Source organism: Paramisgurnus dabryanus, chromosome 14, assembly GCF_030506205.2.
Source record: "Paramisgurnus dabryanus chromosome 14, PD_genome_1.1, whole genome shotgun sequence".
Lineage (NCBI taxonomy): Eukaryota > Metazoa > Chordata > Actinopteri > Cypriniformes > Cobitidae > Paramisgurnus > Paramisgurnus dabryanus.
Window position 1 is genome coordinate 12729217 of NC_133350.1, and position 20684 is coordinate 12749900.

General features: G+C 39.5%; 1 protein-coding gene across 9 annotated transcripts in view; it reads right to left on the minus strand.

The window, feature by feature from the left end:
• The window catches only part of camta1b (calmodulin binding transcription activator 1b), a 374086-nt gene that overhangs the window by 37777 nt on the left and 315625 nt on the right, over window positions 1-20684 (minus strand). For all 9 annotated transcript variants that reach the window (XM_073811853.1, XM_073811852.1, XM_065259154.1 and 6 more), the window contains one exon: window positions 19524-19595. In XM_073811853.1, the coding sequence (XP_073667954.1) occupies window positions 19524-19595 (72 nt within the window). The remainder of the gene's footprint in view (window positions 1-19523; window positions 19596-20684) is intronic.

Below are 20684 nucleotides of genomic sequence, written 5' to 3' on the forward strand. Positions count from 1 at the left end.
GTATACATTCCCTTTCTCTCCTCATCCCTCTGTTCATCTATCCTGAGTTTGCACACAGGTGAATCTCGTATTGCAGGCACGTCCGTGTAGGTTTGTAAGTCGTCTCACACCTGCTTCCAATGTTTAGTTTATTTCATCCAGTCGAATCCATACGTAGCAAATGCACGCACAAATACAACACCGTACCAAAGAAATCTATTCTGCATTTATCTGACTATATAATATATTCTTCACTTCTTTAAAAAAATGTGTCAAAACCACTTCATGTAAAACCAGAATTATTGTGTGAGGAATTTATCCGACTTCAGTCATTCTCAAGGCCAGAAAACTTGCATTTAAAAGAAACTATTCATCCATAAAATGAAAATTATTTTTACTCATCTTGTTACAAACCTGTGTCACTTTCTTATTTCACCATTAAAGTCATCCATCTGAATCATGCGCTATATTAACCCATAAGAAAGAAAAATCACAGATGAGATCGCTTATCTAGATCTGTATTATTTTTCCTAGATATCAGTAAGATTCAATGGGGAGCAAATAGAAACTTTTGCTTAAGTTTTTTGGTTTTTGAGAAAAAGACCCAGATATCTCACAAATGTGACACTGGACCACCAAACCAGTCATAAAGGTACATGTTTTGAAATTGAGATCTAAAAAAGGTATAAATAAGCTTTCCATTAATGTTAGGTTCATTAGGATTGGACAATTTTGATATATTGCAAAATCTGGAATCTGCAGGTGCAAAAAAAATTAAATAAATATCGAAATATTGAGAAAATTGCCTTTAAAGATGTCCATATGAAGTCTTGAGCAACTGCATCCACTCACAAAAATAAAGTTTGGATATATTTATGGTAGGAAATTTACAAAATATCTTCATTAAACATCCTAATGATTTTGCCATAAAATAAAAACATGACCCGTGCTGGCAAAATGAGTGGAAATGCGCACCGTCTAACTTTGAGCAAGAGGCAAAAGTATAAATGTCGATTTTGGTCGAATTTTATGTTTTTATAAAAATAAGTACATTAAAGGATTAGTCCATTTTCTTAAAAAAATCCAGATAATTTACTCACCACGATGTCATCCAAAATGTTGATGTCTTTCTTTGTTCAGTCGAGAAGAAATTATGTTCTTTGAGGAAAACATTCCAGGATTTTTCTCATTTAAATGGACTTAAATGGACCCCAACACTTTTTACTTAACTGTTTTTTAAACGGAGTTTCAAAGGACTCTAAACGATCCCAAATGAGGCATAAGGGTCTTATCTAGCGAAACAATTGTCATTTTTGACCAGAACAATAAAAAATATGCACTTTTAAACCACAACTTCACGTCTATTTCCGGTCCATTGACGCGCCAGCGCGACCTCACGTAATTGAGTAATGACGTGGAAAGGTCACATGAAACGCACATTTGCGAACCATTGTAAACAATAAACTGACACAAAGACATTTATTAGTATCATTCGACATACTACAACATATGAACGCTCCTCTTTCTCTACACTTGTAAACACAGGGGTATAGTTTGATACGTCATCCGTGACCTCTTGACTTGATGACGTATTGCGTGAGGTCGCGCTGGCACATCACACCACCAGAGATAGACGAAGTTGTGGTTTAAAAGTTCATATTTTTAATTTTTCTTGTCAAAAATGACAATCGTTTCGCTAGATAACTGTTGGGGTCCATTTAAGTCCATTAAAATGAGAAAAATCCTGGAATGTTTTCCTCAAAAAACATAATTTCTTCTTGACTGAACAAAGAAAGATATCAAGATTTTGGATGACATGGTGGTGAGTAAATTATCTGGATTTTTTTTTTTTTAGAAAATGGACTAATCCTTTAAGCCCATTTTGTACTAGTATTTACCTCTTAGTTACTAAAATGAACTCTTTAGGTGCAAAGGTGTACTTTTTAAGAGGGTACTGCTAAGGACCATTATGACCATTTTTCTGACAGTGTACTTCAATTTTACTTGAATTTAAAGATTCATCCTCATAATACTCTTAAACAGAATACAGAAAATAATACAGATACGAAACAACATGAATAAGAAAAAATAATCACAAATTTGTAATTTGTGGGAAAAGTATCCACAAAGAATGAAAGCTTGCCTGTAGCTGTTCACGTGTAACATCTATGCATTATAAAGTCTGTGTGTGACTTGAATGCTGACAAACTGAGTGTGTACGTCTTTAAAATTTGCCCTGGACGCAGTGTATGTAATGATAAATGTGCAGTATGTCCATCATTAGGCAGCTCTCTGCCCACGGCGCACACACAATTCATTTCAAGGGCAATTTCCCCTCACATACGGTGGGTTTTATGGGTGGACACAGATGTGTGTTGTAATCGATGAGGCTTTTTTATTTAAACCCTGAGTACGGTCCATCTTTCCCTGATATATACACTTCAGACTCTCTCAACTCTGTTTATCTATGGTTTAAATGACAACACTAAGTACACAAGTGAGCATTGTATATTGCTCACTTTATATGCAGTACCGCTGTTGGCCTGAGGGGGCAGCATTGATCACACTGCAGAAATACAAAACTGCCAAAAGATTAATAAATTGATGTTCTTTTGAAGGGAAAAGGACATTTAATGTATTCTTAATGTGTTATTAAATCACAAAGACAAAAATAGATTGTTTCTTTTCATTTCACAACTAAAGTATAATCACCATATGTTTTACCCCCCCACAAATAAATGCATTTTACCTGTCTTTTCCAATATAAGGAAAATTCACATTTGTCAGCTAACTTAAATTTGTGTTGTCATACACAAGCAATGCAATAAAGAAGACGGAAGTCTTATTGAATCATGAGTACTGGTCAAAGGTAATCGCCCACAGTATTTAGATACATCACATCCTGAATGGTTATAAGAGCTTTTAAAGATCTGTTTACTGCAGTGGACATCATGCATCAGAGGGTTAATTACTTTTTGTCACTTTTATTTATACACACAGTGCCACACGAACACAACTGACCACACAAGCATGAGTACTGACAGGCATCTGCCACGGGGAATATAAATGTCTCTTGAGCAAATGGAGACACGCAAGAGAGTTTGTAAGATCTACTGTAGCATAATAAGAATTAATTGAGGACATCAATACACCATTAATCCTTAACACATAGAAGCTGAAATAGCACTTACACAGCCAGACAACACAAAACGCATTAAAAAAGAGTGTTTGTGTGAGAGAGAGAAAGAAAGAAAGAAAGAAAGAAAGAAAGAAAGATAAAAGAAAGAAAAGAGAGATAAAGTCTGATCGGGTGTGTTAGAGATTTTTGCGTGAATGAGAGACACAATGATTAAGTGAAAAAGCTAAATGTTTTTTCCTTTGCTTTAATTAAAATTTCACGTACACATGACAACGCAGTTAAAAAGATATGGATTTACATGGATCCGTGAAAATGACTATCACTGCACTACATATGCCAGGCCAGTAGATGGGGATGTTACCTTGTAAAGAAACACTACAAGCCAGAACACATACGCATTTATCTACAGAGAGATAAATGCAAACAAAAAGCTTTATTGGACAGAAGTTAAGTGACCCTGCACTAGTGATGCGCGGGTTGGCGTTTTCTCCAACCCGGGGGTCTCACTTTTATGAAATTAAAACCTTATTATCATCAACAATTCAAAGCATGGTAAATTTTATTAATATTCTTAAGAAATATGTTGAAACTTTGAATTAGTGAACGGTTGAGTCTTAATTTGGCAGGAGACGCGCGCCAAACGGCCAAAATGAGAAAGACGTGGTCCGGACCATCACTGTCTGGAGGATAACTAGCCAGTTGATAAAACATCTCGGAGAATAGCGCGGACGCGTTTCACCCCGAGAGCGTGCACGCGCACCACACGGCCGAAATGAAATAAGACGTGGTCCGTTATGTCAGCAGGATAGCCAGTTGATAAAACGTGATAATGTCTGTGAGATTTGGACTTATGTTTTGGGGTTATGTAAGCCTGTTATTGTATTAGTCTATAGTTCTTAAAATTTTAAAGTAAGTTAGCTGGTTATTTTGTTGTTTGAGCAACCTGCTATCATCTATCATCGTTCGCCAGACGTTCTACAACATCTGCTTTAGTTTGTGTTTATTAACCCTAAGCTATTTGTTAGAAGTAAAAACATTTAATTCATTAATAATCTAGTATATGTTCATTTTTTGTCATAGTTTCTTCAAAATTAAGTTTTAATTCAGTGTTTTAAATAAAAAAAATATTAAATTTTTATCATGACGCATACGACCCGCCCACCCGGACCCAGAACCACCCGCCCGACCCTACCACCTTAACTAACTAATTTTCTGCAGGAAACCCTGATGCATTTAAAGAAAACAAATAAGAAGTTTGTTGGATGTATTTTGTATTTAAAGGTGCACTGTGTAACTTTAAAAAGGATCTCTTGACAGAAATGCAATATAATCTACATAACTACATTATAAGTATTGTATAAAGAGCATTCATACAAAATTAACTGTATTGTTTTATTACCTTAGAATGAGCCATTTTTATTTACATACACCGCCGGTCCCCTTACATGGAAGTCGCCATTTCACGCCACCGTGTTTCTACAGTGGCCCTAAGGGGTCGTGCAAACCTTTAAACGCTATGACTTTTAGCTATGATACTTGAGCTGTGAGCCGGTTGGTTGTTGTGATACTTGTCCTGCCCCTCCTCCAGTGTGATTGGACGACAGTGTGAGAACTGACATTGACAAGCGGAGCTTTTCACTCAAAGTTGAATCTCTTTCAACTCGCGACGCTCAGCACCGGGCGCAGAAAAAACACTGAGCGCCGGCTTATTTGAAAAACGCAGAGTTTCCATAAAAGCTTTGGTGTGCACGCCCCCTAAACGGACAAACCGCTCTGTAGCGTATTTTGTCATGATATTGTCTCAGACGATGATATCTACCGTAGCTTCTCTATGCGTTTCGAAAGAGGTTAGTTAGTTAGTTGCAATTCACAACCCCACCACTAGATGGCGCTAAAACTCTACACAGTGGTTCTCCAAATCTAAAGATCCTTAAAAAGCGTTCATCACAGCAATGCCATCCAAGAAATATTTTATTTTCCTCCAAAAACTTTAAGTTCAAGATTCTCAAAAAAATAACCATTTCTTTATTACCTTTTTATAGGCTGTCGAACCTTTCACCACTATAGACAGACATTTTCTGTGGATGTTAAAGGATCTACTGCTCAACAAAGAACCTTTGTGGTACCTTTAATTTTAGTGTATAACATTTTTTTGTGTGTACAATTATAGTGTATAAAACATTTCATCGTAAAGTACAATTAAATATATGATTTTAATAAAAAAGGAAACCTGTACTTGTGTATTGGAATGACATACTGTAATGAATCACTGTAATTTGTCGTGAAAATAATACCACCATGGTTTGTTTTATACTTTTGACTTGGAGAATAAATAAAATGCATACTTTCAGATGCAGTATAGTGTAGCTCTGGACCCAGTAGAGGTATAAAGCTGAGATGAAAATCCTTTCTTTCTTTCAGTCTTTTAGTTTTTATTCTGTGCACTTTATTGGCATAACCGTTTCTATACAAAACTGCCAAAGCATTTAATCAATACAAAGCAGTATCGACAGAAACGATAACAAGAAAATATAAAAAATCTCTGTTCTGAGTTCATTTCTGTTCCTTTAGGGCCCCTAAGGGCCACATAAAAGAACCGACAGAAGTTTTTGAAGTTGTCTGCTTTTGATGACATCACTAACACTGCTGTCTCGCATCTGGACAGCAGAGAGAAACACTGATGTGTGTGGCTTCAAACAATACACACACACACACACACACACGCACAATGTCTTGGGTATCTTGTATCATACTGAAGGGATTTATTTGCGATAACAACTGGGTAGATGCACGCCATCTTGCTTATTACACGGCTAAATATATGCACATGAAATACTGCCAGACAGCAGACGATTCTGGGCCGGATCCGCACCAGAGCTGCAGACTTTGATGCGAATCTGGCGCGTTTTCATTCTGGAGTCGTCTGCTTTCAGCAAGGAAAAAAAATCCTAGCAACTTTAAGCCAAAACAAGACCAAACAACTTCAAAGTTCAAACAAGAGGAACATGCATTTGGTTTAATCATGTATACATATAATCTCACTTATGTTATAAATTATGCATATTTATATTGCATTTATTTGTATTAAACTGCACCTGCCAAAATGACTTGTGTACCCAGATGAGCGTTGATAAAAAACTGGTCACTGGCCAATCAGAATCAAGCATTCCAGGGCGCCGTGTAATAAAGAGAAATAATGAAGAGGCTGACAGGAAAACATCAATCCTTGTGTCCACAAAGGAAAATAAATGTCCATTTGTAACCGTATACAAAACACAGTCTAATTTGTGCACATCAGTGATACATACTGAGACTTAGAGAGCAAAAGAGAGTTTCATCTTCATGCAAAGATAGATGGATGCAAGGAACTGCTGCAGGTTTTCAATGCTTTAGTCACTGAAAAAAGTCTAGTAAAATATCAAATTTATAAAAGCAAAAGTGTGTCACGTATCAAAGCTCGCTGTGAGAGAAGTTATCTTAAATATCTGTCTCGCTGACTTGTATCTTCAAATGTTTATGCTTAAAAAAAACACCTCTTCTCTATAATATGACATCCTTCTGGTATTCAATTACTCTTCTCTATTGGGGAGTAAATTTGGCATCATATTTCAGTTCTTTTTCTCCTATTTGTGTGTGTGTCACAAGATTAAGAGAGGAAATGAAGGAGAAATAAGGAGGTAAAAGAAGCAGCAGCACTGTGCTCCTCTACACACAGACATCAGGGGAACGCTTGAGAAACAAAATGCTTACCAGACTAAAAGAGAGACTTGGTTGTGTGACAGCCCTTTAATTGCTTCATTACCGTAATTAATTTGCTCTCTTTTCAATTAGCAGCGGGGCCTTTGTGATGTTATTCAGCTGTTGTTTTCTCTCATTTTCTCTCTCTCTGCTCTCTGGGGAAAGACCTGACGGTGCAACCCAACAAAGTTAAAGTCTAGAGAAGCTCCTGTATCAGTATATGTTCTGTATGACTTCTGTGAAATTGCCTATACCATTCATCCTCTAACACAAGACAGAGCGAGGCTTTACAGTGATACTTTAGCAAAACCCATGGGCGTCAGTAGCCTGACTACGTCAGACTTTGTACTTCCGCTAAATTTCATTACGCTTCTGTACTCAGTCTGAGATACCTCCCATTCAAACCGTTTTCCTCAGGTCTCAAAACAACCGGCGAATCAATGAACAGAGGGCGGGCTGAGAGCCGTGACGTAGACGCTAAGCGCCGAATGTACGGTTGTAGTTTGTAGTGGACATGGAGGCACAGAAAGCTATTTGCTCTGTTGTGGAGAACCGGCACTTGCCAACTTAATCCCGAACAAGAAAAGTGTTTGTTAAACATTTTGAATGGAGATTATGTTGTTGCCCTACTCCCGACAGGTTTTGGGAAAAGTTTAATTTATCAACTATTATCGATCGTCAGCGAGAAACTGTGTGCAGCACAGCTTGACGTGCACAACAATCGATATCATGGAAGGAAATTTCATTGTTCACAGTTAATGGTGGAGGACGCGTGGGCAAACATTCTTTGGTGACGTTCCTGATTAACCAGAAAAAAAGGTAGGAAGATTTAATTTACATATGGTTATGGCTGTCTGGTGGAAGAGTTTGAGAGGAGAGAGGGGCGTTCCTCCACTTAGACGTGAGTGGAAAGACACCGGTAGGATAGTGTTCAACTAGCTCTGGCCCGATTTACTTTACATAATCTGCATAAGTCGTTCATAGCCATGTTAACTTCGGTATTTCGCTCGATGGGTTTGTTTTCACATCATGCGTGTGTTTTACAGCAGAAATTTGATGCGGCTGAGCTGGCGCATAACGCACATCATATCCAAACGTTATGTGATTGGCTTACGTTTAGACCAATGATTTTAAACTTCAGACAAGCCCCTCCCATGAGAAGGAAAACGATTGTCAATTATGCCCAGCCAGACTCTGTCTATGAAGCGAAGCAAAATAGCAGAGGATGGTTCTACCAGGCTAGGGCGTCAGACCCACCCACCCAGATTTATTGGTAACAGAACCACATAGATTTTTTACTGAATGACTTTTATTTTGTTTGCACCATCTCTATTGGTGCGTTCACAACAGAAGCGAGTGATTTACATGTTAAGTCAATGCAAAGACGCAATAAGACATCTTGCGGCACGATACGCGAGAATGAGGCGGTGTGAATTATTATGCGTTTCGGGTAAATGACCCAGTGCGAATATCCGGCAAATTTCAGATTCTTTAAATCGTCAAGTGTGCAGCGTGACATTCACCCAAAACGTGTCATTCGCATCGTGCGTATCATGCCGCAAGATGTCTAAAGACATGAAGGAGGTAGTGCGAATGACATGTTGTGGGTGAATGGCGCAGCGCAAATTGAGCGTTTCGAGCGTTGACTCGTAATTCGCGAGTTGTAAAATCTGAACTTTGGTGGAGATTTGTGCTGTGTTACAATAGAGGACAATCATCGTCGCTGTACGAGATATCTTCATACTTTTACAGAAATAAGAATTAAAAGGATCTTGTTTGAAAGAAAGTGAGTGAGGAGGTCGATCAGGGGTGCGTTTCCCAAAAGCATTGTTAGCTAACTTCTGTCGTAAGTTTCGACGTTACTGACAAAGTTCAACGATTTGTTGTTTCCCGAAACCATAGTTCCAACAAACATTCGCCAGCTGCATCACAAACTTTTGTGGTTTGAACGACCTGTCGTTTGAAGCATAGTTCCCTGTTGTTATAATATTTCAACTTACGTTTGCTTAGAAAGATTCGGACGTGAGATCCAGACGTGGCCAGCGGGCATTAGTGTTCGCGTCCTCCGCTGACCACATCCTGATCTCGGACACATATTTCCTGCTGGTTCTGATGTATCTGTGTTGGATGGTTAACTCGTTCCCCGCCATTGACGAGTTATCTCATCAATTAAGAGAAAACGTTTGCATGAAAAAACGTGTTCCTGATGAGAGATATATGTAAATCTGTAATACCGCGATTATCCACTAAATGGCCAATTTATAAAAAACTGAAGCAAATTTTTACTAATTTTAAACTGTGTATGTTTTGATAATTGTTCTAAATCTGATCTCACAAAAAAAAAAAAAATTCGACAAAATTTCTTTACAAAAATGCAATTATTTCAGCTTTTTGCTAAAAAATATTTTTTAAGAAAAAATATTTAAGAGTTTATAAGCAGAGAAAAAAATATAGAAAGGATGAAATGTTTTTTTCCCCATTTTGTTTGTTTGTTTGTTTGTTGAAAGGTCTGTTCTTTCAGTTTATATATTTGTATGTTTATATATTTATAGAAGAAGCCCCTACCATGATGCGAATTCACGTGCGAATAACTAGAATTTCACGCACAAATTAAATGAGTAAACTCAAAATGTTCACATGTCCAACTACACGCAAATAGCGTGTTTTTCCGCTTCTTCCGCGTCTAGTGTGAACGCACACTGCATCTTCCTGTTTTTCTAGGTGGGCTGAGGGTCAAAGGCTGATGGCTGCAAACTGCTGTAAGTGCCTTTAACTGGCCTGTAATCTGCTTCAGACCTGTCGGGTCTTTTAGAAAGGATGTATTATTTAATGGACCATGAGCCCTTGCTCTTTGACTTATACTGACTTATTTTTTGTTTCTCAAGCACACAGAGCCTTACAAACCACCTCTCCAGCTTTACGTTCAGACCCAATCTGCTGGGTTATGAAGCATTGAACCCACCTTGAGGTTTTGTTCGAGCAATGCAATAATGGCTGTTCCTGTCTGAGAGGTCAAGGGGAAAACGGCCCTAATGGCTCACTGGCTCCATAACGTGCCATGTTTGTCTGAGGACCTCCTTCGAGTAAGGCCACGAGCATCTCTGGAGGATCAGTAGATGTGCACAAATGTGTGCGTTTGTTTCACCTCTATCTAGTCTGCGGTCACAGGACGTCTCCGTTCTACTAAAGGATTTCCCGGTGAGAAGAAAGCTTTCGTGTCACAGCGTTCAGACAGGGCTTAAGGTTTGTGAACTCATTGCTTTCACATTTCCAGGTGACTTTTTTGGGAAGAACAGTATTACACTTCAAAGGGAAACGTGTAACTCTCTAAGTTTTAGAGGGTTTAAGAGTCATTGCCAACTGGGAGCTTCAGTCCTGAAATATTTATTTTAAAGCACGTTTGTCTTTTGAAAGCCTCGTACCTTTGCAGCCAAAGACCCCTTCAAAGGGCTTGACATATCAAAGGGCTTGGATTTTTTTAATAGCCAATACTACACTTGAATTTTCACAGCTAGAGCTACAAATAATCAGAGGTATTAGGGAAAGGGAAAGACAATAATTATTTGACAAAAATAACCATTTACACATGCAAACAGGAAAAAAGTCATTATTATCAGTCAAATACCATAAAAGAGACAATTATTGTAACTATGCATAACGATTAATCGCGATTTATCTATAGCAGAATATAAGTTTACATGATATATGTGTGTGAACTGTGTATAATAACTTTGTATAGATAAATGCACACATGCATGTATATATTTTAGAAATGTTTACATGTGTTTATATATTTGTATATTTATGTACAATTTATATTATATATAAATACTTAATATATAAATATTTTTTTTCTAAAAATTATTATACACAGTTCACACACATATATGATGTAAACAAAAACTTTTATTCTGCTATAGATTAATCCCGATTAATCGTTATGCATCCCTAATTGTAACACTTTTACAAAAAAGTGGTAAATGCTAACAATTAGCTAACATAAACTAACAATAAACAATACTTCTATAACATTTATTTATCTTAGTTCATGTTAATTTCAACATTTACTAATAAAAAAGTAGGGCTGCATAACAATTAATCACGCAATTATTAATCAACTAATCGTTTGCAGAATAAAAGTTTTTGTTTACATCATATATGTGTGTATAATAATCATATTCATATATAATTGATATGATATATAAATATAAATACTTAGTATATAAATATTTTTTTCTTAAAATTATACATCTGCAAAAAATTATTTTTAAGAAAAACATTTCTTAGTATTTTTGTCTTGTTTTCAGTAAAACTAAAAAAAAAAGTAAATATTTGTTAATAAAATAGCATAGAGCTTTAAGCCATTATATTTAAAAAAATATGCCAATGGGGTAAGCAATAAAATCTTTGGCAGATTTTTTTAAATTGTTTTATGCACAAAATCACTTAAATTTGATATTTTTGGTGTAAAAACTACACTTATTTTCTTGTGTCGTTTTACTCATCAAGAAAATAATTTTTAGATATTTTTACTGAAAACAAGACAAAAATACTAAGATTTTTTTTTCTTAAAAATCAGTTTTAAAAATCAAGTTAATTTCACTTGAATGAATTGAATACATTAAAAAGTTACATGATTTTTAAGTATATGTATGAAACACAAATATTAAGTGATGTTTAAGTATTTAATGACAATATCTGTGTTAACAGTGTAGTTAATCCTCGAACAACTGTATAAACAAAGATTAATAAATGCTGAAAAACTATATCGTTCATTGCTAGCCAATGCATTTACTAATATTAACAAATACAATCTTATTGTAAAGTGTCATCAAGATCATAATTGTCACATTTTGCTCAGTATATTTAGTTAAGTTTAAGAATAGACCGCAGACTTGATGAACTAAAATCCACAAAACTCCAATTTTGATTTGATGGTGACCTTTAAGCTTCATTGATTTCAGATATATAAAAGCAATTTCTTCAGGTTTGATTTCATCTTCAAAAAGTCAATTGAGACGCCCTGTCACTGAACACACAGTCATGACCGATCTGAATTAAGCATCATGAGTGCTTGTGTTTGTCGTTGAACTAAGGGTGAATGTTTATGTTGTATTAAGCTGTTGTGATGTGTACTGACCGGAGACCGGCAGGACCTCTGCGTGGCTTTCCGAAGCCCAGAGGATCGAGCAAATAGCTGCGCTTTACACAGCATGAAATGGAAGTGAATGGAGGGGTCGGCTGCAATACAAGACTGTGGTCACAATTTCAACAGGCTGTCAAAAGAGATGAAATCAAAACAGAAGGCACTGAGGAAGAAAACCAGAGAGGGAAAAAAATGCTGGCGCACGTCGGGAGAAATAAAATCAACTCTCTGCATTTCCACCTTACGTGTGATGTGCATTTAATGCTCTGTAAATGCATTTAAAACAATCTCATACAAAAAGATTCAAAACACAGCCAGTGAGACTCGACAGCAATCATATCACACAGCCTTCAGAGATACAGAGCTCATCTTCAGTGCAGAAATACCTGGCTAAATGATTTAAGTGTAAGTCTTGTATAGCCAGAGTTATGTCTGGTTCATATTGCATTATTTGTCTATTAGCTGCCCATTACACGGCTATTTAAATAATATGAAACACGTGCAGGAGCCAATCACAATTCACTTTTCTTACATGACTTTAAAAGATTAGAAAATATGAAATTAAAAAGAAAATAAAGATATGCTCAAGGATTCCATCTCCTTCCCAAAACTTTGCAACCTTTTGCAAATCTCTTACTTCATTATTCCTGAGAAATGCTCACTGATCTCCAAAAGCTACATTTTTCCCGTCGGACTGACCAAAAACTGTGCACCCAACTGCATGCATCACCTGTGGCTTTTTCTGCCTTATTTCATTATTTGTTCCTCTCTTTTTATGTTTCATGCATTTATTAGCTTTATTTTCCAGCTGAACATTTGGGGTCTCTGACCTTTTTGTGAGCAAGGGCTAACACAACGGATAAAACAATCTGGAGGGCTACTTTTTGATATAGTCTACTCAAAACTATTTTGTTTTACTTATTGATTTCATTTTATTTTACTCGTTGATATGTTTTATCATTGTTTAAAATGTTAAAAGAAGCCAAGCTTAAATATATGTAATAAATACATACATATTACAATTGAAGCTTTATTAATAGATTATTTTTATTAATAGAATTTTCTTTGGCGGGCAACTTACAGACTCCATGCGGGCAACCTGGTGCCCACGGGCACCACGTTGGAGACACCAGTGGGTTAAAGCCAAAATATTACTATTTAGTGCCGTCTCATGAGCCTCTAAGTTTGGTAAAGTCTTTCTGTGACTAAAGTGAGGGCGGTACAAAGACTGACCTTGACGGATGTGATTGACAGTCCTAAATGAAGCGTGTGTGAGTGTGTTCGGGCTATCGGAAAGCTCTGTAGTCTTCTGTTTGCTGTGACGGGCACCAATCACTGCGGTGTAACCTTGCGAGTGAGCTTCCTGTGCTGAGTATAAATCAATGAGCATCTATCAGAACAAACATACACACACACACACACCTGTATCTGTTTCTCTCATCACAAACTTTTTTATATACAGTTTTATCTAGTCTGGTGTCAACAAAAACTAATATTTTATTCACTTTAATTATTTTATCTTATGGCTGATATTTTGATGTTTTTCATATGATCAATGCAACTTCCCGATCGACAGTTTTGACATTGCATGTTATGCTGTGTTTGGAAATTGGATAATTCCCACTTCTGAAATATTGATTACGAGCTTGATGTGTTCAGGTGCGTTGTTGTCGTAAATAATGGAGAATGCAAGGATCATACTGGCGTATTTAAACCAAGGGGCAACCTTGCGGTCTCTGTCCCGAAGGCAACACGGAAGTGACTTAAACTTCAATTCATCGACTATCCGCTACAGACAGGCTCCGAAAGGGAGTCAATCCCAATAGACTCCCTGTTAAAATGCCCAACTTTACAGCAGAAATCAATATGGTTACAGCCTGGTGCAAAAAGCGTATTTGGTCTATGTAGCTAAATTTGCCCTTCATGACAATTGTGAAGGGGATGAATTTATTTGTAACATACAAATATCCGGTTAAATTATATAAGTTCTGCATAATTAAGAGTGTGGCAACATGAGTAACAGGTGAATCGCTGCTTTTGTCACTCCCGTCGAGCTAGGTGGGCGTGGTTTCATCAACCAGCCACCTTAGGTCCACCCACGTCCCGCCTCTTTGCTGCTTTTCGATTATCCAGGAGTGATGCACTGCTAAGATGGCGATGGCCGCCTACTTTGGGCTTCAAAAATGCTCTTCACAAACTTGCGAGTGACATCATGGACACTTATAATTTTTTTACGGTCTATGACTTAAAAACAAAATGTACTATTATAACTACAAGACAAGGAAATTAAGCTGTCTGGAAAAAACGAATAAAGCACACCTGCCATGTTGGGAATTTGGGTATCAAAATTATTTTACTTTCCAGAGGTAAACACGACATGAGAGGGCATTCACGTGCAATTATAACTCGTATTTACGATAATTCCAATATCATGTAAAGGTGGAATTAAATATCCTAACCTAACTGTAATGTATATAAAGAAGTTTTAAAGGCACAATGATCTGCTCCATTGAAAACCTCTTTGGTCAGTGGATATTGGATTATTTACATTTTTGTTTATTTGACAATGGCACTTTTACAGTCGTACTTTTCCTTTACGTCCCTGCAACACAGCGTTCCTATTTTGAATCAAAAAATATTCACAGCGTTCACTTAAAGACCGTTCTCCCTATAGCTGCTTTCAAAAACAAAATGTGTGAAATAACTTATATTTTTATTTGTACAGTTTCAGTCTTTCCCTCTCTCTATGAGACTTTAGACATTTAGAAAGCAGACGTCATGCCAGTCAGAGTCCTATGATAGACCGATGCTCAACAGTAATGTGAATCTGTATGCAGACACCATCCTGTCACATAACATTCATATCTAGCAAACAGTGTTTCATAAGTCAAACATTTGTGATGGGAATCTGGTTGTGATTTGGCAGGTGTGCAAAAGGAAAGATGAAAGTTTTGAGCGTGTGAGTGTTGTTTCTTTTACTGTGTTTATGTAATGTGGGCAGACACACACACGCGCACGCACACGCACACACTCCAATCAATCATTCTTACCTGCCTAGCTGAGCACAAAACAGTGAGAAATTCAACAGTTCAGACTTTCTTTATCACCTGTGAATTCTCTTCACATATTTTCTTTTTGCTTAATTTTTTTCTTGGCATTTTGCACAAATATTTTATTTATTTTTCTTCACTTTAACTGTACTTGCATTCAGACTAGCACACACACACAGCACACACACACATACGCGCGCACACACACACACACACACACACACACACACACACAACCATTGCTTCTTCTATTTTCATTTGAACACACTGTTGTCGCGTCACTGTGCTTTAATGAGACTCTTGAATATGTTGAACATTAGTGACTCTTTAACATTAGTGATGCTAGCTTCATCTTCTTCAGTGTGCAGGTCTGCATTTTAAGTACAGATTCTCACTGCATTTCTTCCTGCATGTGTGCGTGTTTTTCATGAAGTGAATTATTGCCTGTCGACTTTGATTGATGCCGTTTGTTTTCAGTGGTTGTTTTGCCAGACTGTGGAGAGACAGACACATCTGGACAGAAAGTCAGACAGACGGATCAGCACAGAGAGACAGACGGACGGATCAGCACAGAGAGACAGACAGACGGATCAGCACAGAGAGACAGACGGACGGATCAGCACAGAGAGACAGACGGACGGATAAGCGCAGAGAGACAGAAGGACGGATCAGGGCAGAGAGACAGAAGGACGGATCAGGGCAGAGAGACAGACAGATCAGCACAGAGAGACAGACAGGACAGATCAGTGCAGAGAGACAGACGGATCAGCACAGAGAGACTGACAGAAAGACAGACAGATCAGCGCAGATAGACAAATGGATCAGAGTAGAGAGACAGATGGATCTGAACAGAGAGACACACAGACAGACAGCTAGAGAGACAGACAGATCTATGCAGAGAGACAGACAGATCTGTGCAGAGACAGACAGATGGACGGATCAGCGCATAGACAGATGGACGGATCAGCGCAGAGACAGACAGATCTGTGCAGAGAGACAGACAGAGGGACGGACGGATCAGCACATAGACAGATGGACGGATCAGCGCAGAGAGACAGGACAGTTTTCAGTGATAGTTTTGCCAGACTGTGGAGAGACAGACACATCTGGACAGAGAGACAGACAGACAGGACGGATCAGCGCAGAGAGACAGACAGGACGGATCAGCGCAAAGAGACAGACACATCTGGACAGAGAGACAGACAGACAAGACGGATCAGCGCAGAGAGACAGACACATCTGGACAGAGAGACAGACAGACAGGACGGATCAGCGCAGAGAGACAGACAGGACAGATCAGCGCAAAGAGACAGACACATCTGGACAGAGAGACAGACAGACAGGACGGATCAGCGCAAAGAGACAGACACATCTGGACAGAGAGACAGACAGACGGACGGATCAGCGAGGAGAGACAGACTGACAGATCAGCGCAGAGAGACAGACGGATGGATCAGCATAAGGAGACAGACGTAAGGATCAGCGCAGAGATAGACAAAAGGATCAGTGCAGAGAGACAGGCGGACGGATCAGCGCAGAGAGACAGAAGGACGGATCAGGGCAGAGAGACAGACAGATCAGCACAGAGAGACAGACAGGACAGATCAGTGCAGAGAGACAGACGGATCAGCACAGAGAGACTGACAGAAAGACAGACAGATCAGCGCAGATAGACAAATGGATCAGAGTAGAGAGACAGATGGATCTGAACAGAGAGACACACAGACAGACAGCTAGAGAGACAGACAGATCTATGCAGAGAGACAGACAGATCTGTGCAGAGACAGACAGATGGACGGATCAGCGCATAGACAGATGGACGGATCAGCGCAGAGACAGACAGATCTGTGCAGAGAGACAGACAGAGGGACGGACGGATCAGCACATAGACAGATGGACGGATCAGCGCAGAGAGACAGGACAGTTTTCAGTGATAGTTTTGCCAGACTGTGGAGAGACAGACACATCTGGACAGAGAGACAGACAGACAGGACGGATCAGCGCAGAGAGACAGACGGACGGATCAGCGCAGATAGACAGACGGAAGGATCAGCGCAGAGACAGACGGAAGGATCAGTGCAGAGAGACAGGCGGAAGGATCAGCGCAGAGACAGACGGAAAGATCAGCGCAGAGACAGACGGAAGGATCAGCGCAGAGACAGACAGGACAGATCAGTACAGAGAGACAGATGGACAGATCAGCATAGAGAAGCAGACAGGACAGATCACCAAAAGAGACAGACGGAAGGATCAGCACATAGACAGACGGACGAATCAGTGCAGAGAAACAGACGGATCAGCGCAGAGAGACAGACGGACGGATAAGTGGAGAGAGAGAGAGACAGACAGGACAGAACAGCCAGAGAGACAGACAGACGGATCAGCGCAGAGAGACAGACAGACAGACAGACGGATCAGCGCAGAGCGGCAGACAGATCAGGGCAGAGAGACAGACAGATGGATCAGCACAGAGAGACAGACAGACAGACGGATCAGCGCAGAGAGACAGACGGACGGATCAGCGCAGAGGACAGACGGACGGATCAGCGCAGAGAGACAGGCAGATAGACGGATCAGCGCAGAGAGACAGACGGACGGATCAGCGCAGAGGACAGACGGACGGATCAGCACAGAGAGACAGACGGACGGATCAGCGCAGAGAGACAGACGGATGGATCAGCGCAGAGAGACAGACGGACGGATCAGCGCAGAGAAACAGACAGACGGACGGATCAGCGCAAAGCGGCGGACAGATCAGCGCAGAGAGACAGACAGATGAACAGATCAGTGCAGAGAGACAAACGGACGGATTAGCCCAGAGAGACATACAGACAGACGGATCAGCGCAGAGCGGGGGACAGATCAGGGCAGAGAGACAGACAGATGAACGGATCAGTGCAGAGAGACAGACGGACAGATCAGCGCAGAGAGACAGACAGATGAACGGATCAGTGCAGAGAGACAGACGGACAGATCAGCGCAGAGAGACAGACAGATGAACGGATCAGCACAGAGAGACAGACGGACGGATCAGCGCAGAGCGGCGAACAGATCAGCGCAGAGAGACAGACAGACGGATCTGCATAAAGAGACCGATGGAAGGATCAGCACAGAGAGACAGACGGACGGATCAGCGCAGAGCGTCGGACAGATCAGCATAGAGAAGCAGACAGATGGATCAGCGCAGAGAGACAGACAGACAGACAGACGGATCAGCGCAGAGGGACAGACGGACGGATCAGCGCAGAGGACAGACGGATGGATCAGCGCAGAGAGACAGACGGACGGATCAGCACAGAGAAACAGACAGACAGACGGATCAGCGCAGAGCGGCGGACAGATCAGCGCAGAGAGACAGACAGATGAACGGATCAGTGCAGAGAGACAGACGGACAGATCAGCGCAGAGAGACAGACAGATGAACGGATCAGCACAGAGAGACAGACGGACGGATCAGCACAGAGCGGCGGACAGATCAGCGCAGAGAGACAGACAGACAGATCTGCATAAAGAGACCGATGGAAGGATCAGCACAGAGAGACAGACGGACGGATCAGCGCAGAGCGTCGGACAGATCTGTCTTATTGTAACTCTCTGCTGTCTCACCCCTCTTGCTCCATAACACTCCCTAAAACTGAACATCTTGCCTTTCTACACACAGACATGTACATATCCACAAATAACAGACTATCAACTGTTTATGCATGACTACTCATTTTTACTACTTTACTAGTTATCCAGGGAAGTGGACTAGCTGGTGAGTCACTGTTTTCCGTATGTAAATGACACAGCGTGAAGCTGACTGAGGGCCGGCTGAAAAGTGTTTTCAGAGAAACCTTTTTTCAAAAGGTCACAAACCTCCACAGATGTTACATGCTATTCAAAACAAGACACATCCTCCTCACTTATAGCTCATCTCCAACTCTGGATTATTATTCAACTTCAGGGGTCTCCAAACTAACATTGAAAGAACCAAGAACCATTTCCTTTTTATGTAAAGTCTGAAGAACCGTTTCCCCTTTTATGCAACAGAAAAGCTCTCTAGATATTACAGAACCATACCAAAATAAACCAAATAAACCTTTATTTTTAAGAGCGCCCATAATAACACACAAGTCCTTAAGAAACATCTCTCTCTCTCTCTCTCTCGCTCTCTCTCTCACACACACACATCGTTCTCTTTCACATAATAATAGATTCTCATAACGGTATGGTGCTGATGTTTGAACCTGCCTTCTAGCTAAATAAATCTCTGATTAGATATCTCAGATGTTTGCTCAACAATAGCAAGATTTCATCTCTCATAGCTAAAATGAGCATCTCTGGCTGCAAATACAACCTGACAAACATTTTATGCCTTCAGTTACAGCTAATGCCCTCTGACTGTTTTTGCGTTTAACACACAGAAGAGATAAAGAGAGAAAGAGCGAGAGAGAGACATACAGTAGTGATTGTTTGTGAGTACTCTTACCTGTAGCAGCCAATAACAGCGGCGGTGAAAGGTGGGAATGATGGAGGAGTGGACATAGCAGCCGTACAAACACTGAAAAAAACACAAAACAAATATTAGTTAAACAACTCTCTCAAAAGTTGTATCAAAACAAAATAAAAAACCACCAAGTTAAAATATCACATGCGAACACTGCATTTTTAGTATGTCATTTACAACCAAGCTCCAATATAAAAAATATGCAAAAAATGTACTTAGGATACACAGAATTCTGTGATCTCCATTGCGATATCCATCCCTTGCTATGTTTACACGCATACATTTTTTTTTCAATCCGACTGAATTTAATCTGATTGCAGGTTACAACAGCACAGTTTACATGCATCCTAAACATTGCAATCTGATAAAAAATGTAAATTTACATGTACATTCTATATAATCTGAACCAAACATCTGCGCAAGCGCACAGCCAGGGTTGCCAGATTTGCCTAACAAAACCAGTCAATGGACATTCAAAACTAGCCCAAAGGCATCCCAATGACTATTCACAGCCAAAATACCAATAACTAATAAACAAAATCCTTTTATCTTTAACCCAGAAAAAATAAACGCGCTGAAACAGTTTAAAAGTACCCCAAATCTGATGTCAGCAAAAAGCAGAGGACTTGGCAACGCAGTGCACAGCATCTCTCTTTGAGTTCACGCTTTATCTCTGAATAAATGTACAGAGTCAAATCGAAGAAAGTTGTTCTTAAGAAGTTTTCAGATATAGGCAATGAAAGGCACAAAGTTATTATTTTATTTATGTAATGTTATGAAAGACATGAACTCTGTAGAAAGTACAGCGCCCCATTACCATAACAATGTGTGTTGCCATTGCCGAGCTATTGCATGTTTCTGTGCAGACTGATCTCACGGAAAGTCGTGTTATAGTCATGCAAAATTTGTCCATGGCACGAAATTCAGCTTTTTCCATGCCTTGAGCATGAATTTCTTTTTCGTGACACTCACACGAATTTCAATAAATAGTTATTCGTGTGCATTGCACAACCTTTTTTTTTTCATTTTATATATCATTTCTCATAATTTTTTCCTATTTTCTGACCTTTGTCGCTTGGTGTTGGTGTTAGAATCACTTTCTGTTAAATTTTTAGACATCCAAACCCAAACTCTAACTCCAAC